Source organism: Lagenorhynchus albirostris, chromosome 14 (assembly GCF_949774975.1).
Source record: "Lagenorhynchus albirostris chromosome 14, mLagAlb1.1, whole genome shotgun sequence".
Classification (NCBI taxonomy): Eukaryota; Metazoa; Chordata; class Mammalia; order Artiodactyla; family Delphinidae; genus Lagenorhynchus; species Lagenorhynchus albirostris.
This window is the reverse complement of record NC_083108.1, coordinates 42,545,172-42,558,645: the sequence shown is the minus strand read 5'-3', so window position 1 is coordinate 42,558,645 and position 13,474 is coordinate 42,545,172. Positions and strand designations below refer to the sequence as shown.

The 13,474-nt window shown below is 35.4% G+C and overlaps 1 protein-coding gene across 4 annotated transcripts in view; it reads right to left on the bottom strand.

The window, feature by feature from the left end:
- LOC132503874 (desmocollin-2-like) overlaps window positions 1-13,474 on the bottom strand; it is a 30,867-nt gene that overhangs the window by 13,751 nt on the left and 3,642 nt on the right. For all 4 annotated transcript variants that reach the window (XM_060120729.1, XM_060120728.1, XM_060120726.1 and 1 more), the window contains exons 2-7: window positions 10,290-10,374; window positions 9,207-9,406; window positions 7,976-8,095; window positions 6,535-6,690; window positions 5,138-5,282; window positions 3,982-4,148 (exon numbers count right to left, since the gene is read on the bottom strand). In XM_060120729.1, coding sequence (XP_059976712.1) covers window positions 3,982-4,148; window positions 5,138-5,282; window positions 6,535-6,690; window positions 7,976-8,095; window positions 9,207-9,406; window positions 10,290-10,374 — 873 coding nt within the window. The remainder of the gene's footprint in view (window positions 1-3,981; window positions 4,149-5,137; window positions 5,283-6,534; window positions 6,691-7,975; window positions 8,096-9,206; window positions 9,407-10,289; window positions 10,375-13,474) is intronic.

The window sequence follows — 13,474 nt, the reverse complement described above, 5'->3', positions numbered from 1 at the left end:
AATTTTCAAATAATTTACAAAAATAGAGTAGTTTCTCAAATTGAAAGTGCTACTCATGGAAGTAACTGGTTTTAGCATTACTTAACAGAAAGAGAAGATACAGTCATAGTACATTTTAAATTGCCTAGTAATTAATCAAAATCGTTATCTCCTATGCAAAGTACATTCTTATATTCAAAAATACACAACAGTGACTCTATACCAGTCTCGTAATGAAGCAATAAAGGTATCCTCCTGTAAAAAAAGGTGGATTTTAAATATTTACTTTACATTTACTAAAAGATCATTAAATTAGCATGAAAACAAAGTTCTGGAACTATGTAATTTTTTCTTCTTCATGGAAAATAGATTCTGGTTCTTAAGCGTTTTCCGTTCTTCAGAGATTGCAGAAGGCTCATCACTGGTTTTAAAAAATGTGTATCTCCGGGCTTCCCTGGTGGCGCAGTGGTTGAGAGTCCGCCTGCCGATGCAGGGGACACGGGTTCGTGCCCCAGTCTGGGAAGATCTCACGTGCCGCGGAGCGGCTGGGCCCGTGAGCCATGGCCGCTAAGCCTGCGCGTCCAGAGCCTGTGCTCCGCGGCGGGAGAGGCCACAACAGTGAGAGCCCTGCGTACCGCAAAAAAAAAAAAAAAAGTGTATCTCCTCATAATGGTTTCATTTGTCACAAGTGTTGAGATATGGAAGGATTAACAACAACACTAATAATAATGTCTCTGGACTGAACATTAGGAGGCTTGGGTTCTACTTCCAAGTTCAAAAATAACAAATGTACTCTTGGGCAGTTGGAAACGTATTTTTCCCTAGCTTTCCTCTTCTATAAAATTATAACAACAGCTTCCTTTATAATTCACCTCTTTTCATAAGACTAAATTATATGTAAAAAACTATCCTAACTGTCCACCTAGAATATTCACCCTTCTCTTAAAAAGCCACCTTCTTTGGGCTTCCCTGATGGCGCAGTGGTTAAGAATCCACCTGCCAATGCAGGGGACACGGGTTCGAGCCCTTGTCCGGGAAGATCCCACATGCCGCGGAGCAACTAAGCCCGTGTGCCACAGCTACTGAGCCTGCGCTCTAGAGCCCGCGAGCCACAACTACTGAGCCTGCGTGCCGCAACTACTGAAGCCCGCGTGCCTAGAGCCCGTGCTCCGCAACAAAAGAAACCACTGCAATGAGAAGCCCGCGCACCGCAACAGAGTAGCTCCCACTTATCGCAACTAGAGAAAGCCCTCGTGCAGCTATGAAGACCCAAAGCAGCCAAAAATAAAATTAATTAATTTTTTAAAAAAAGCCACCTTCTTCCCTTTAGATCTCTTAAATTTTCTAGCCCTCATGTATTACCTAAAATAAAACTAATATTTCTCTCGATCACTATGCTTTTTACAAACCCAATTTTTCCCAATTTATTCTTCTCTCATAATCAGTCACATGAGAGTTAAAAATTCATGGCCTTATTTCATTAAAAAAATTTTAAAAGCTCATACTAGTATTACGTATGGGAGGGAATATGTATTCTGTTTGTAATAAACTATGATTTATTGGGAATGATCAACTGGCTGATAAAACAAAGAAAGAAATCAAGTTTGGGACCTAAATATTAACTTGTGATATCTTCAGATGGAAGAAAAATTCTGATGTTTAAAGAGCTTAAAGGGCTGAAAGCCAACAATAAAAAAAATTGGAAACCTGGGATCAGAAAGTGAGTCCAGAGCTCTCTTGGGTAAAAGCACTCCAAGACTCCTTCATTAGTCAAATGTTTTCCACTGATTTATCAGAAGGATCTATTCAAGGCTTGATGATAAAAGAGAATTTGGTCTATAATCTGCTCTTTCTGAGCACATAAATTCCATGAAGAATCTGTATAATTTGTAGAGCTGTGACAGCAATTCATTCATTCAACAAACGAAATTGCATTCTTCACTGGCACGTACTCATGGTAAAAATAAATAAATTATAAATTATAAAATTGAATTAAAATTAAAAATTTACCTAGGAATGTCCTTGTAAATGCAGTAAAAATGATTAATTTTAATAAATTTTATTAGATTTCAACCCATAGTCTATCTAAAGAAATGGGAGGTATATATAAAGCACTTCTGCATAGCATAGTATGATGTTCTTTTCATGGAAAAGTACTTGTGTGATTGATTTATAAGCTGAACTAGTTATCGGGTTTTTTTTCATAGAATACCATTTTTACATGAAAGACACCTATGGTTATTCAGACTGGTATATTTGGAAGACATTTTGTCATAGGTAAGGTGAATATGTCATTTCAAGGAAAACAGCTATTTGTTGCCAATGGTCAATTGGAGTTTTCAAGCCAAAATGAGGATTCCGGAAAACTTTTACGAACCATCGTGATATTAATGGAGATGAGGAGGTGATTTTTTCCAATACTGTTTAATTAGATGTGTCAGTATTTGGAGGATCTACATAACTCAGTGAGTCAATATTTCCCATATGACTAATGCACGATGTTACAAAATCACACATGGTAAACTATCCACTCATAGCAGAAGAAAGACCAATGTATTTTGATGTAACAAAGTAGGAAAGTTCATGGACAAGCCTTCTTCAGAGTGCACATTGCAAAACCCATTTATGACACTACCACCTGTCAAGATTTGGTGTATCACAGAAGACTATCCACAATGATCTGAAATTACTGTTAACATACTCTTTTCTAACTTCATATCATGTTGGATTTTCTTTACATACTTCGACTAAAACTATATAACAGACTGAATGCAGGAGATGTGAGAATCCATTGGTCTTATACTAAGTCAGGTATTGAAGAGATTTAGAAAATGCATAATAATGCCACTCTTCTCACTAAATTACTTATTGTTTTAGAAATGTAATCATTTCTTATAAAAATATTATTTACATTAACATGTAATATATTATTTTAATTGGGTAAATAAATACATAGTTTAAACTTTTATAGTTTTAAACACTTACAGATTAAATAGTGATAAATATAACCCACATAAACAAAAGATCTTTGGAATTTCCAATAATATTTAAGACTGTAAAGGGGTCTGAGACCAGAAAAGTTGCAGACCACTTCTCTAATCCATGCGAGAGGGAGAGGAAATGAATCGATATGAGATTTAGGAATCAAAGAAAAACGTGACAAACACATATTACTATATTTTAATATTAAGGATTATAAACGTAGGAAGTAGGCCAGAATAAAGGTTTGGTGGAGGAGGTAATAGTTTAATAACAAAATGAACAATTACTAAACTGGGGTAGTTGCAGTAGAAATGGACAGAATGTGAATGTTACGATCACTTTGGAGTCAATATCAAATGCTTTGGAAAGTAATTTGATCTGCAAGAGGAGACATCAAATACAATTTTGAGAACATGAATCCAAGGTGACATTAGAAAAAATGTGTGACGGAAAAGAAGGTACTAATGGCATTTTAACTAGAGAACATGGGAAGGAGAGCATGTTTAGAAGGAAAGAAGAATTCATTTCTAGATGTACTGAATCTTAGGTACTTGTGAAATGTTCAAATAAGGATTTCTAGCAGTCAACTGAAAATGTTAAACCAGAGATCAGAGACAGATAAACTTTCATTTAATCTATGTAAGGGGAAAGAGTGTAGATGAGATTGTTGATGAAGAAATGACACAGATAGAAAAAGAAGCATTGTTATCTGTAGATAAGAAAATTCTGAAAGTTTTACTTTTCATATATGACATTTCTTGTTTTTTACAACTATAAATATGTTTATATTAGGAAATTTGATTTTATAAAACATACAATTCAGGAGAGAATGAATTAGCGGTTCAAATTCAGAGCACTGCAAGGTCAATGACCTCCATCAACCTACCTAAAATAATTTTTGTTAAATTAGATTCACAACATGCTTTTCAAAAGCACATCTGCAGGTGGTATACAGAGATATGCAGGTACTGCTAAGTAGCCATGTGATAATCAGGCTTTATATGTTAATATTTATGTTACCTCTCTGTCTAGCCGAGATGACGTTGTGGTGATCACACCTGTAGCTGGCTGCATAAAAAAGAGGGTGGGTGATGCTGGTAACTGCTCGATGATGGAGTACATTAGACGCGTGTGCAGTGTGTCAGGCTCATCTTTGTCAGTTGCACAAACCTGTCCCACGGTAGTACCTACATATAGAAAAATCCTCTTTAATTTCAAAAACTTTTACAGTTTCAACTTTCCCTTTATTTGACTCCTCTCCATCTACCACAAAAAAGTTTTGGACCACATAATTGATAATAGTAATAGGTTTTATACATTTTCAGACTTCTATATAAAATAGCACTTACTTTTAAATATCCCAGCGTTCCAACATTTTGGAATTTGGTAACCATATTTGTATTTACTGTATTTATTGTATAAATTTATAAATGTTGATAATATCCCTCCACGGCCTTTGTATTCCTAGACTAAAGAATTCCAATTATTCTTTAACCTTTTTCTATTTGTAAGCCTACACTTAAATTGATCATATGGGTCAGTTTGCTCTGAAAATTCTTGGTTTAGTTAGATTTTTCTAAGGGAAGACTCAAAATCTGCATTCCGACTCCTAGTTGAAATGGTCAATTTTCAAAAGATTGAGAAAATATATTATTCTCCATGACCTTTATGATAATGCTCAGAATACTATCATTTAATCACTATAGAACATCAGCCAGCTCTCTTCAAGGCCAAGACATCCGTTGCTCAAAGACTTACTCTTTTTTAGAAAAGAATATTCTAAAAATATTCTTAGAATATTTAGAAAATATGGTCTCTTAAAAGTATTTATTTTACCTCACACAGGAAGGCAAAGTAACATTGAGTCACTCCTATTTTTCAGGCACTGTACTTGGCCTTCAAGGTATATTGTGCTTCATTTAACCTTCAAAACAAACTTGTATATTAATATCCCATTTTACAGATGAGGAAACCAAGGCTTGTCAAGATTAGGAAACTTGCCCAGGGTCATGTCAGACAGCTAGCAAAAGGCAGAGTAAAATGCCACCTACAGCCGCCCGTCTGGCAAGTCCCTTGTTCTTGGCAGCAGGATGTGCCACCTCCCAGTGGCCAGAGTGAAACTCAGCTAATGAATTTAAACATTAAGTTGCCGTGTATTGCCACGGTGGGTACTCACCAACTCTGCAGTTTTCAGTAACATTAAAAATGTAAGTTGTTTCTGTAAAAATTGGGAAGTTATCATTCTCATCCTCGATTCTGATTAGTAGGGTCAGTGGATATTCTGGAGTATATCCATCCTTAGTTGTTGCAAAGGCAACTAGCTGTGAAGAGAGTAAAATGGAAAAAAAAAAAGCTACGGTTCAAACTTGCTTTCGCTTTGGCTTTCATTTGGAGACTGTTCAGCATCACAGTGTGGATTTCACCATTTGTTACTGTTTTGGGATGTGAACATAACCTTAATGCCAGAAGAGATGGTTAATTTCATGATGCACTATAGCATTTTATGTTTAAATTTATCTAATATAATAACATAGCTAAATTTGGTTACCTCACCATTGCTGTATTGTTGTTCATGAGTGTAAGGGTTTTTATTATTATTTTCCCGAAAGTGTCTTGAGAACTATTTTGCTTTGTTTGAAAGTTTCAGGTGCATGAATTTTAAATACACTTTTCTGGATCTTTTATAACTTTGAATTCTTAGGATTCCAAATTCCCCAGGTGCAGTTAACTGAGATATTATTTTATTTTCTAATTAGAATTTTAGGCATATAGATGATTGTGTTTAGATAACTTTCTTCATAAGAATTTTTTAATTTAAAAAGGGGGGAGTCAGAAATGGACCAAATGAGTGGTTATAAATTGGGTCTAGAATGCGATTTATTCTTTTGATTTTATAATATGAATTTCAATTCCAATTTTTCTCATAACAGCTATCATAGAAAGAACAGACCATCACAGGTACTTAGAAGGTCATGTTGTAGTAATTCTAAAGCTAAGTAATTACATCATCCAAAATAGATATAAAATAATTAAAACTAAGTTAAGCAAAATGACCAGCTCCTGTTGGAAAATCAACACAACATTAGGTTAAATTCTTATATATTAACGCTCATCCCACCACAGGAGGTTGCCCAGATGATGAAAAGACCTAGTTATCCTAGTTAAGCACTGTCCACACTCCTTACTTGCTCACCACAAGTTAACTTTCTCTCATTGCAAAGGTACCAAGGCTTAACTTCTGAACTTGACTTACCTCCTATGGTATCACTCTCAGTACCATAAAGAGGTTCACAGATCTTTTCTGCCAAATAAATAACTACTGTTCAAAGTGGTACTCTTTTTTTCTTTTGAAAAGAAAAATAGTAAACTGTAATTCCCAGAACAATCTAATAGAATCGAAGGCTATTTATTCTATAAAATTCTTTTTGCTGCCAGTCAGGTCTGTACTATCAGATGTACCCAGAGCACGGATGCCAAAAGTCAGAAAACAGTCAAGAGTAAATGAATTGAGGAAGGGAGACGAAATAGCCACGTTTAATTTTACTAATACAATATGTAAACTTTAGACTTTACCTCAAAAGATGGATACATTTCACGATCTACAGGACGAGTACAAAACAGGTTTCCAGTATCTCTCTCTACATAAAATAAATTTAGAGGTTCTTTGTCAACTCCAGGCCCACTTATGGAATAGTAAATAGTGTAGTTTTGTGCTGTATCAGATTGAATCTAGAAAGTAGACATCATATACATAAAAGACAAATTTGTATTTCAGCAAAACTTTCATTTATATACTTATGCAATCATACTGACATTTTACAATAAGTAATTGCCCTCTTTAATTTATTATTATGTCTGAATAAAAAGCAGCAATAGAATAAGGAAGACTAATAATTGTGAAATTCAAGAGCAAGGCATGAGGAAAATAATGTAATAGCATCTTAGCTTTCCAGAATAACTAAGAAGTACCTTAAAGGCTACGTGTAACTACATGGATCAAGCATTTTGGACTTTCCCTGTCTTAGATAACAAAGTATTCTGAGCATGAAAAGTCATCCTTCTGTCAAAGTTTTACACCTCAAGTTTTAGTATATATAACATAATATTTGAGACACTGGGTTTAAAGTATACTGTCGGCAGGCAAACATCTGGAAAGTGGTTTCCTTAATTAGTTTTTGTTATTTCTCAGCATCTTCTCTATTATAGGGGCTAAATGGGAGGATGAAAATGAGTGAGAATGGAAATGACGTAATATCCTGGCAAGTGTGCTACTTTGGTATTTGATTCAAAAAGAAAATTTTTTTCCAAATTGTTTTCATCCTCTTAGTAGGATCCTTATCTATTAGGATGACTAACAATTATTTTCTAACAATTTCTTTCTCAACTTTAAAATGCTCTTTTCTCAGCTGCATTGAATTTGTTGATGGGATATAAACAAGGATTCTCTCTCACCATTTCAAGAACTGGGGGAAAAGAAACCTAAGAGCTAGACTGAATGGTAGTGACCACTGATAAGGGAGGAAGGAAAGAAGATTTGCTGGGGTTTCCACTAAAAATGAAACAGGGGAGAGAAAATGTGGATCCAGTCTGATTTAAGCAGTGGACCTGGGAAGAAACCATGGAAAGGTGTATGTGTCTTTCCCCTTCATGGCATTTGACCTGTTATCAACAATTTCATCCTTTGTTATGGAAGATGTTTTGGGATTTTCTAGACTATGCCCAGGCTCTGAGATACCCTTGATGATATGAAAATTCATTAAGGAAGCATGCGTTTGACAGTGCTATATGGGTTTTACAGTTTTATAAATGGCTTTTGCATGACTAAAACTGCAAAAAAAAAAGTATACATAGTTATAGAGAGATGCATTTATACCATATATTGAAACATATGATAGACATACTCACCCATACATTCATACACACATACTTTTTAAATAACTGCATACACATTGTCTAAATTTTTTACAAAAATGGAAACCATAGACTCTCACAGTGGAAGGAAAGTAAATTATACCTGTTGAAGAAAGAGTGGGAAAGGACCCAAGGAATTCTCAGACACTGAACAAGGAATAGGAGCCCATCTTCTCTTGGCACGTATTAGAACTTTTTCTTGAGAACGCCTTTTCCTCAGTACCTCAATTTAGAAGACAAAAAAATATTAATAATAAATATTATTTATTTAAAAGCCAACGACTACTTTATTTTCAAACTTTAAAACTCTGATACATCTTTCTCCTCTCATGAGGATTAGCTGGGGAGGCGTAAGACCATGGTAGTGCTTGAAAACCAAACGAAATGTCAATACTAGAAAAAAAAATAACCAAGAAATCCCTGCCCTAACTGTTATCACAGCAATCCTATTGAGAAAATAACTTGGTGGGAACATGGAAGAGAGAGAGATGAAATTGGAAGCCTAGAAGCAAAACTGAAAAAAAAAACACTGTACGGTTGCCACACTGCCATGCAAAAACATGGGAGGAGAGATATGCAAAGAATGTAAGTAGACAGGTGCCCTTCTAAATTTAGCATAAGCATCTTCCACTCACCGGCAACTAGGAAGAGCCAGGGGACCAACAGAGAGATCTGTGTCAGAACGAGGAGAGAAACATGGTGACAACTCTCAAACAGCTGTCATGAGTAATGGCCAGTGGTTGAATGAAGTCATTTTGATCTTGGATGTCAAAAAGTCATAAGTATGTGTGAAGTCCAAACCTTAACCTAAAATAGTCCTCCATTTTCTAAGACTAAAAATTATGCTAAGATACATGAGACCTATCTCTGGATGCCTCATGTACCTCAGAGTAATTAACCATGTCATGACGCTATACTGCTGCCCAGAGTAGGACACCATCCTAAGTCATTAACATGCCATATGAGTTCTTGAATAATTAAAAGCTACAAAGTCCAAGTTATATACAAATATCTTAAACAATAATGTTTCTTGTTTTGGAAACCTATTCCACAATGAAGATCAAGAAATGCTTCTCTGTGTCTAATCTCAAGTTCTCATGCTGTCCCATATCCCAATTTCTCCTTTTATGTCCCAAATAAAAAGAAATTATAATCTGTGATAACATATGTTGAACAACCCTTTTCCATTTCAAAAATGTTAACTTGAGTCATGGCTTTTATTCTTCTTCAAGCTAAATTATCCCGTATCTTTTTTGATTCACATCTTCCCTGGTCATGTTAGTTCCACCTGAAGAAAACAGTTCGTCATACTTCATTTTTATACTTTGGTATACCTTTGTTTGTTGCTCTAAAAGGACAAGTATTTTCTTCTCTTCTTGGGTCTCTGTGTTGGAAAGTAATACGGTAAAAGATCTCTTCGCTGAGGACAAAAGAATGGCATTTGTTGCATAGACTGAACCATCTTCTAAAATTTGGAAATCAGGATCACTTGAATGAATTAGATTTGCAGATTTAAAGCACTCCTTCAGGTTAACTGTAGAAAATGTACAGAGGAATCATTTGTAAGGTAAAACAAAGCAATATACAGCTTTAACAGTAAGCTATGCATTTGAGGTGGGGCAGTCAAAAACTTTAATTACACTGACACTTGTAAGTTTTGCATTTTAAAAAGGATATATGAAACTATACGGTTAATTCAGTTGTGCTAAACTAAACGTATCCATCACTTCTGATACCTACTTCACAGCCTTTTAAAGAAGAGACATTTGTTCTGAAATCAAAGCATGTGAACTCTACAGTCTGAATATTAAACTCACACCGAAAAAGTTTTTCTTTATTAACTGAAACTAGCCACAGAGCAATACATGAGAACACTTAAAACAAGTTAAACAGAATCTAGAGATTAAAACTGGTAGTTATTACATTAAATTATTACTGAACTCTTTGCATCTGTTGTTAAATAGTCATCGTATTCTGTGTCTTCATTGGTCTGATCTTTTGGTATACATTTGAGTTATACGAAAAAAAATAATTGAAAAAAAAATATGTGGAAGTAAATGTTGTAATATGCCAAAATATTTTAGGATAAAAATCCAAAAACAACACCTTTAAACTCAAGAAATAGTTTCAATACTATTTCTCAATTTCATAGATGTGTTATACCATATCCTTCGTCTAACGTAAATATTAGTAATTACTCAAACTAAACAATTTTAACTACTTTATATAATCATGTTTTTCAATAAAGTACAATATTCCGTTCATTGGATTGACACCATATATATTTTTTAAAAAGTATTGGAATGTACTATATTAGTTTTAACTATTAGTTCCAATAGAGTTATCCTCCTGAAGATTACACGAATTTTACAAGATAACCAAATTAGGATTTATTACATATTCTGGCAGTTTCTTACCTCTACCAATATATTTTACAGCATCTAGTTTGGAGGGAACATGTAGTGTCACTGTTTTGCAGGCATCACAGGCAAATGTTAAGATCTAAAAAAATCAGTATTATACATTAAAAAGAGCCTTTTCATGTGTACATAGTTTATAGAAATTTGTATAATTATAAATCTGTTTATATAATTAGCAAAATAAAATAAAAAGCATACACTGGATTAAGAATTCAGAAAAAAACTGCATAGAAGAGAAGAATAAAAACAACAGAATAAGAGCCATGGATCCCTCCCTCACAAAGCATGTAAACTCAGAGAATTGCTTATCCTCTTGGGCTTTGTTTCCTAGTCTGTAAAATGAAGTTAATAATAATTTCACTAACTTAGTGGATATACTGAGAAACCAATGACACCCTTTTGTGGGAAAGCACTGGAAACTATTAGGAAGGCAGCACAGGTATGTAAAAGGAAAGAGAAACAAAAACAAATTTAATGAGCCAGCAAGTTGTTTCAATTAACTGTCAACTGTCTATGAGTTTTGTTATCAAATCAAAAATATCCTAAAGAAAATTCCAATGCTTTTAAAGCGAAGCACTGACTCATTGCCACGGAGTGACTTAAAACGTATTTACATGGGACCCCATGCATATAAGCACACGACTTTGAAATATGAACTTATTTTGAAGTTCTCAATAATGAGAATTAAGGTCAGTGTTAAAAGTATTTCACTTAAAAAATTTAAATGATTTAGTGTTTTATGCTGAACCAATTCCAATACAATACATATTTGAGCACACTGAAAATAAATTCTGTTCTCTCTAAAACTTTATAATGGATGCTTCTGAAAGTTTCACAGTTTTTTGCAAAGGTTTTTGACGAAAAGCAAAACAGCCAACCAGCATTTACACTGTTATTTAAACTTTTATTTTTTTGGGCCTTACCGCACGGCCTGCAGGATCTTAGTTCCTCCACCAGGGATCGAACCCATACTCCCTGCAGTGGAAGCTCAGAGTCTTAACCGCTGGACCGCCAGGGAAGTCCCTACACTGTTACTTAAAAGTCTATAAACATAAATTAAAATCATCAAAATTTGGATGAAAATTTTTATTTCCAAAATACACTAAAGACCCTTTAAGTATCTAATTTAAATTATGTATGAAGGGCCAAGCATGGCAGAGATTACATTTCATTTGGAACTCAGAGATGGACATGACAAAGAGACTGTACTTGAATTAGAAATAAAAAGATGAAAAGAATCTTCCTTGGTTGCATAGCCCAGAGAGAATAGGAGTAGAATCAGACATGTGAAGAGTCCAGCTCAAGGTGACAGAAGGCATACACCCACTGATTCATTCAACCAACATTTCTTGGTTTCTGCCTAGGTGCCAGGAAATGTTCAAAGGCTACTAGGGTGAACAAAGAGAACTCGACCTCACAGAGATTATTTTACACTAAAAGACAAAAAGTAAATACACAAATGCACAAAGGTCACACAATGCCAAGAGTAAGTGTTACGAGAAAAATAAAACAGGAAGAGAGGGTGATAAAGACCAGAAACTTGAGTGAAAGCAGGATGCAAACCAATTCACTAACTGGGGAAGAGTCTTCCAGGTGGAGCGAAAAGCCAGGCCAAAGGCCCTGGGAGGGGACTTCACCTGGTGCGTTGAAGGAACAAAAAGAAGGGTGTAGCAGTAAACACAGTGAGGGAAGAGTGAGAGGACATGATATTGAAGAGACAATCATAGGCATATCATGTAGGGTCTAAAAGGCCACAATAAGGAGTGCAGATTTTATTCTGAGGGCAAAGAGAAGCACAGTAGGTTTAGACACTGTGGAGTGGTGTCACGTGGTGAGCATTTACACAGACTCATTCCGGTGGCCATGTGAGAACAGACTATGGGGAAGACAGAGTGGAAGCAAGGAGACCCATTGGGAGGAATCTATCTGAGAGGAGAGGTGGTGACTTGGACTAAGGGAAAAACGATGGAAAAGGTGAGAAGTGGCCGAATTAAGACAATATTTCAGATAACAGTATCCTGGACATCCAGTCATTCATGCATTCAACAAATACTTACTGAATGTTCTAATATGTACTAGACACAGAGCAGTAAAAGGGATTCTCATGAAACATTCAATTCAAGGATAAGACTTATTTGTAATTTCAATAATGGAGGATAAAAGCTATGACAGGGAAGTACAGGATGCGTTGGGAGAGCACTAGGAACCAGCCTCCTCTAAGAGCCAGGTGAAGAGGGGCAACAAGTTAGCCATGTCACAGGGAGGCAGAGCTTGTATGCTGCAAACATAGGAACTGCATATGCAAAGGCCCAGAGATGACACAGACTTGAAAATGCAATTTGCAATGGTTGATGCATATAGCACAAGAGGGACAGGAGTTTAAAATGGATTCACAGAAGTAGGTGTGGGACAGGTTCTGAACAGCCTTAACAAAGTACACATATAGATTTTTCTTCCTAAAGATAATAAGAAACCAAAGATTTGTTTTAAGCAGATAAATTACATAGCAGCTTTCTATTTGAATAAGGTTAACTCTGACCAGTGTGACGAATGAATTAGGGGAACAATTTTCATTTCCAATAATGGGACTTAGGGCATTCAGTCCAACCCCCAGGCCAAAACTAACAATGATGGATACATGTTTTTAAACCATCCTAAAACCATCCAGCTAGGCAAAAACTGAGGATAAAGCTGGAACACAGTAGTAACCAGAAACAACTTCTAATCTGAAAAGATTAGATTCTGGCTTTTTGGCCTCAAGAGAGGGGAGTGAAATCAAAGCACAGACCTGCCTAAGATCTAAGAGAAGATCTGTCCACGTTAATCTGGATCCCCAAATGCGAAACCTTCATTGTAAGAGTAAGCTAGTAGTAAACTGGTCCTCACATGGATTTGTGATCCACATTCACATCACTCATTTGTTCTAGGAAACACAAGCCGCTAATTAGTTTAAAGAAGCCCTGGCATGTGATCAGCACCATAGGTGATGAAAACCATTTGACCAAGTCAATAACCATTGTTAAATTTTTAAAAAAAGTGCCCCCAATAAGAATTGATAAGTGCTACTTCAAAAGAATTATATTATAATGACATCATCAATGGAAAAGCATTAGCAGTAGCCTCACTAAACTCAGAAACAAGGTAGACTTCCCAAGGGTCATCATCTACAGCTAACATTACAT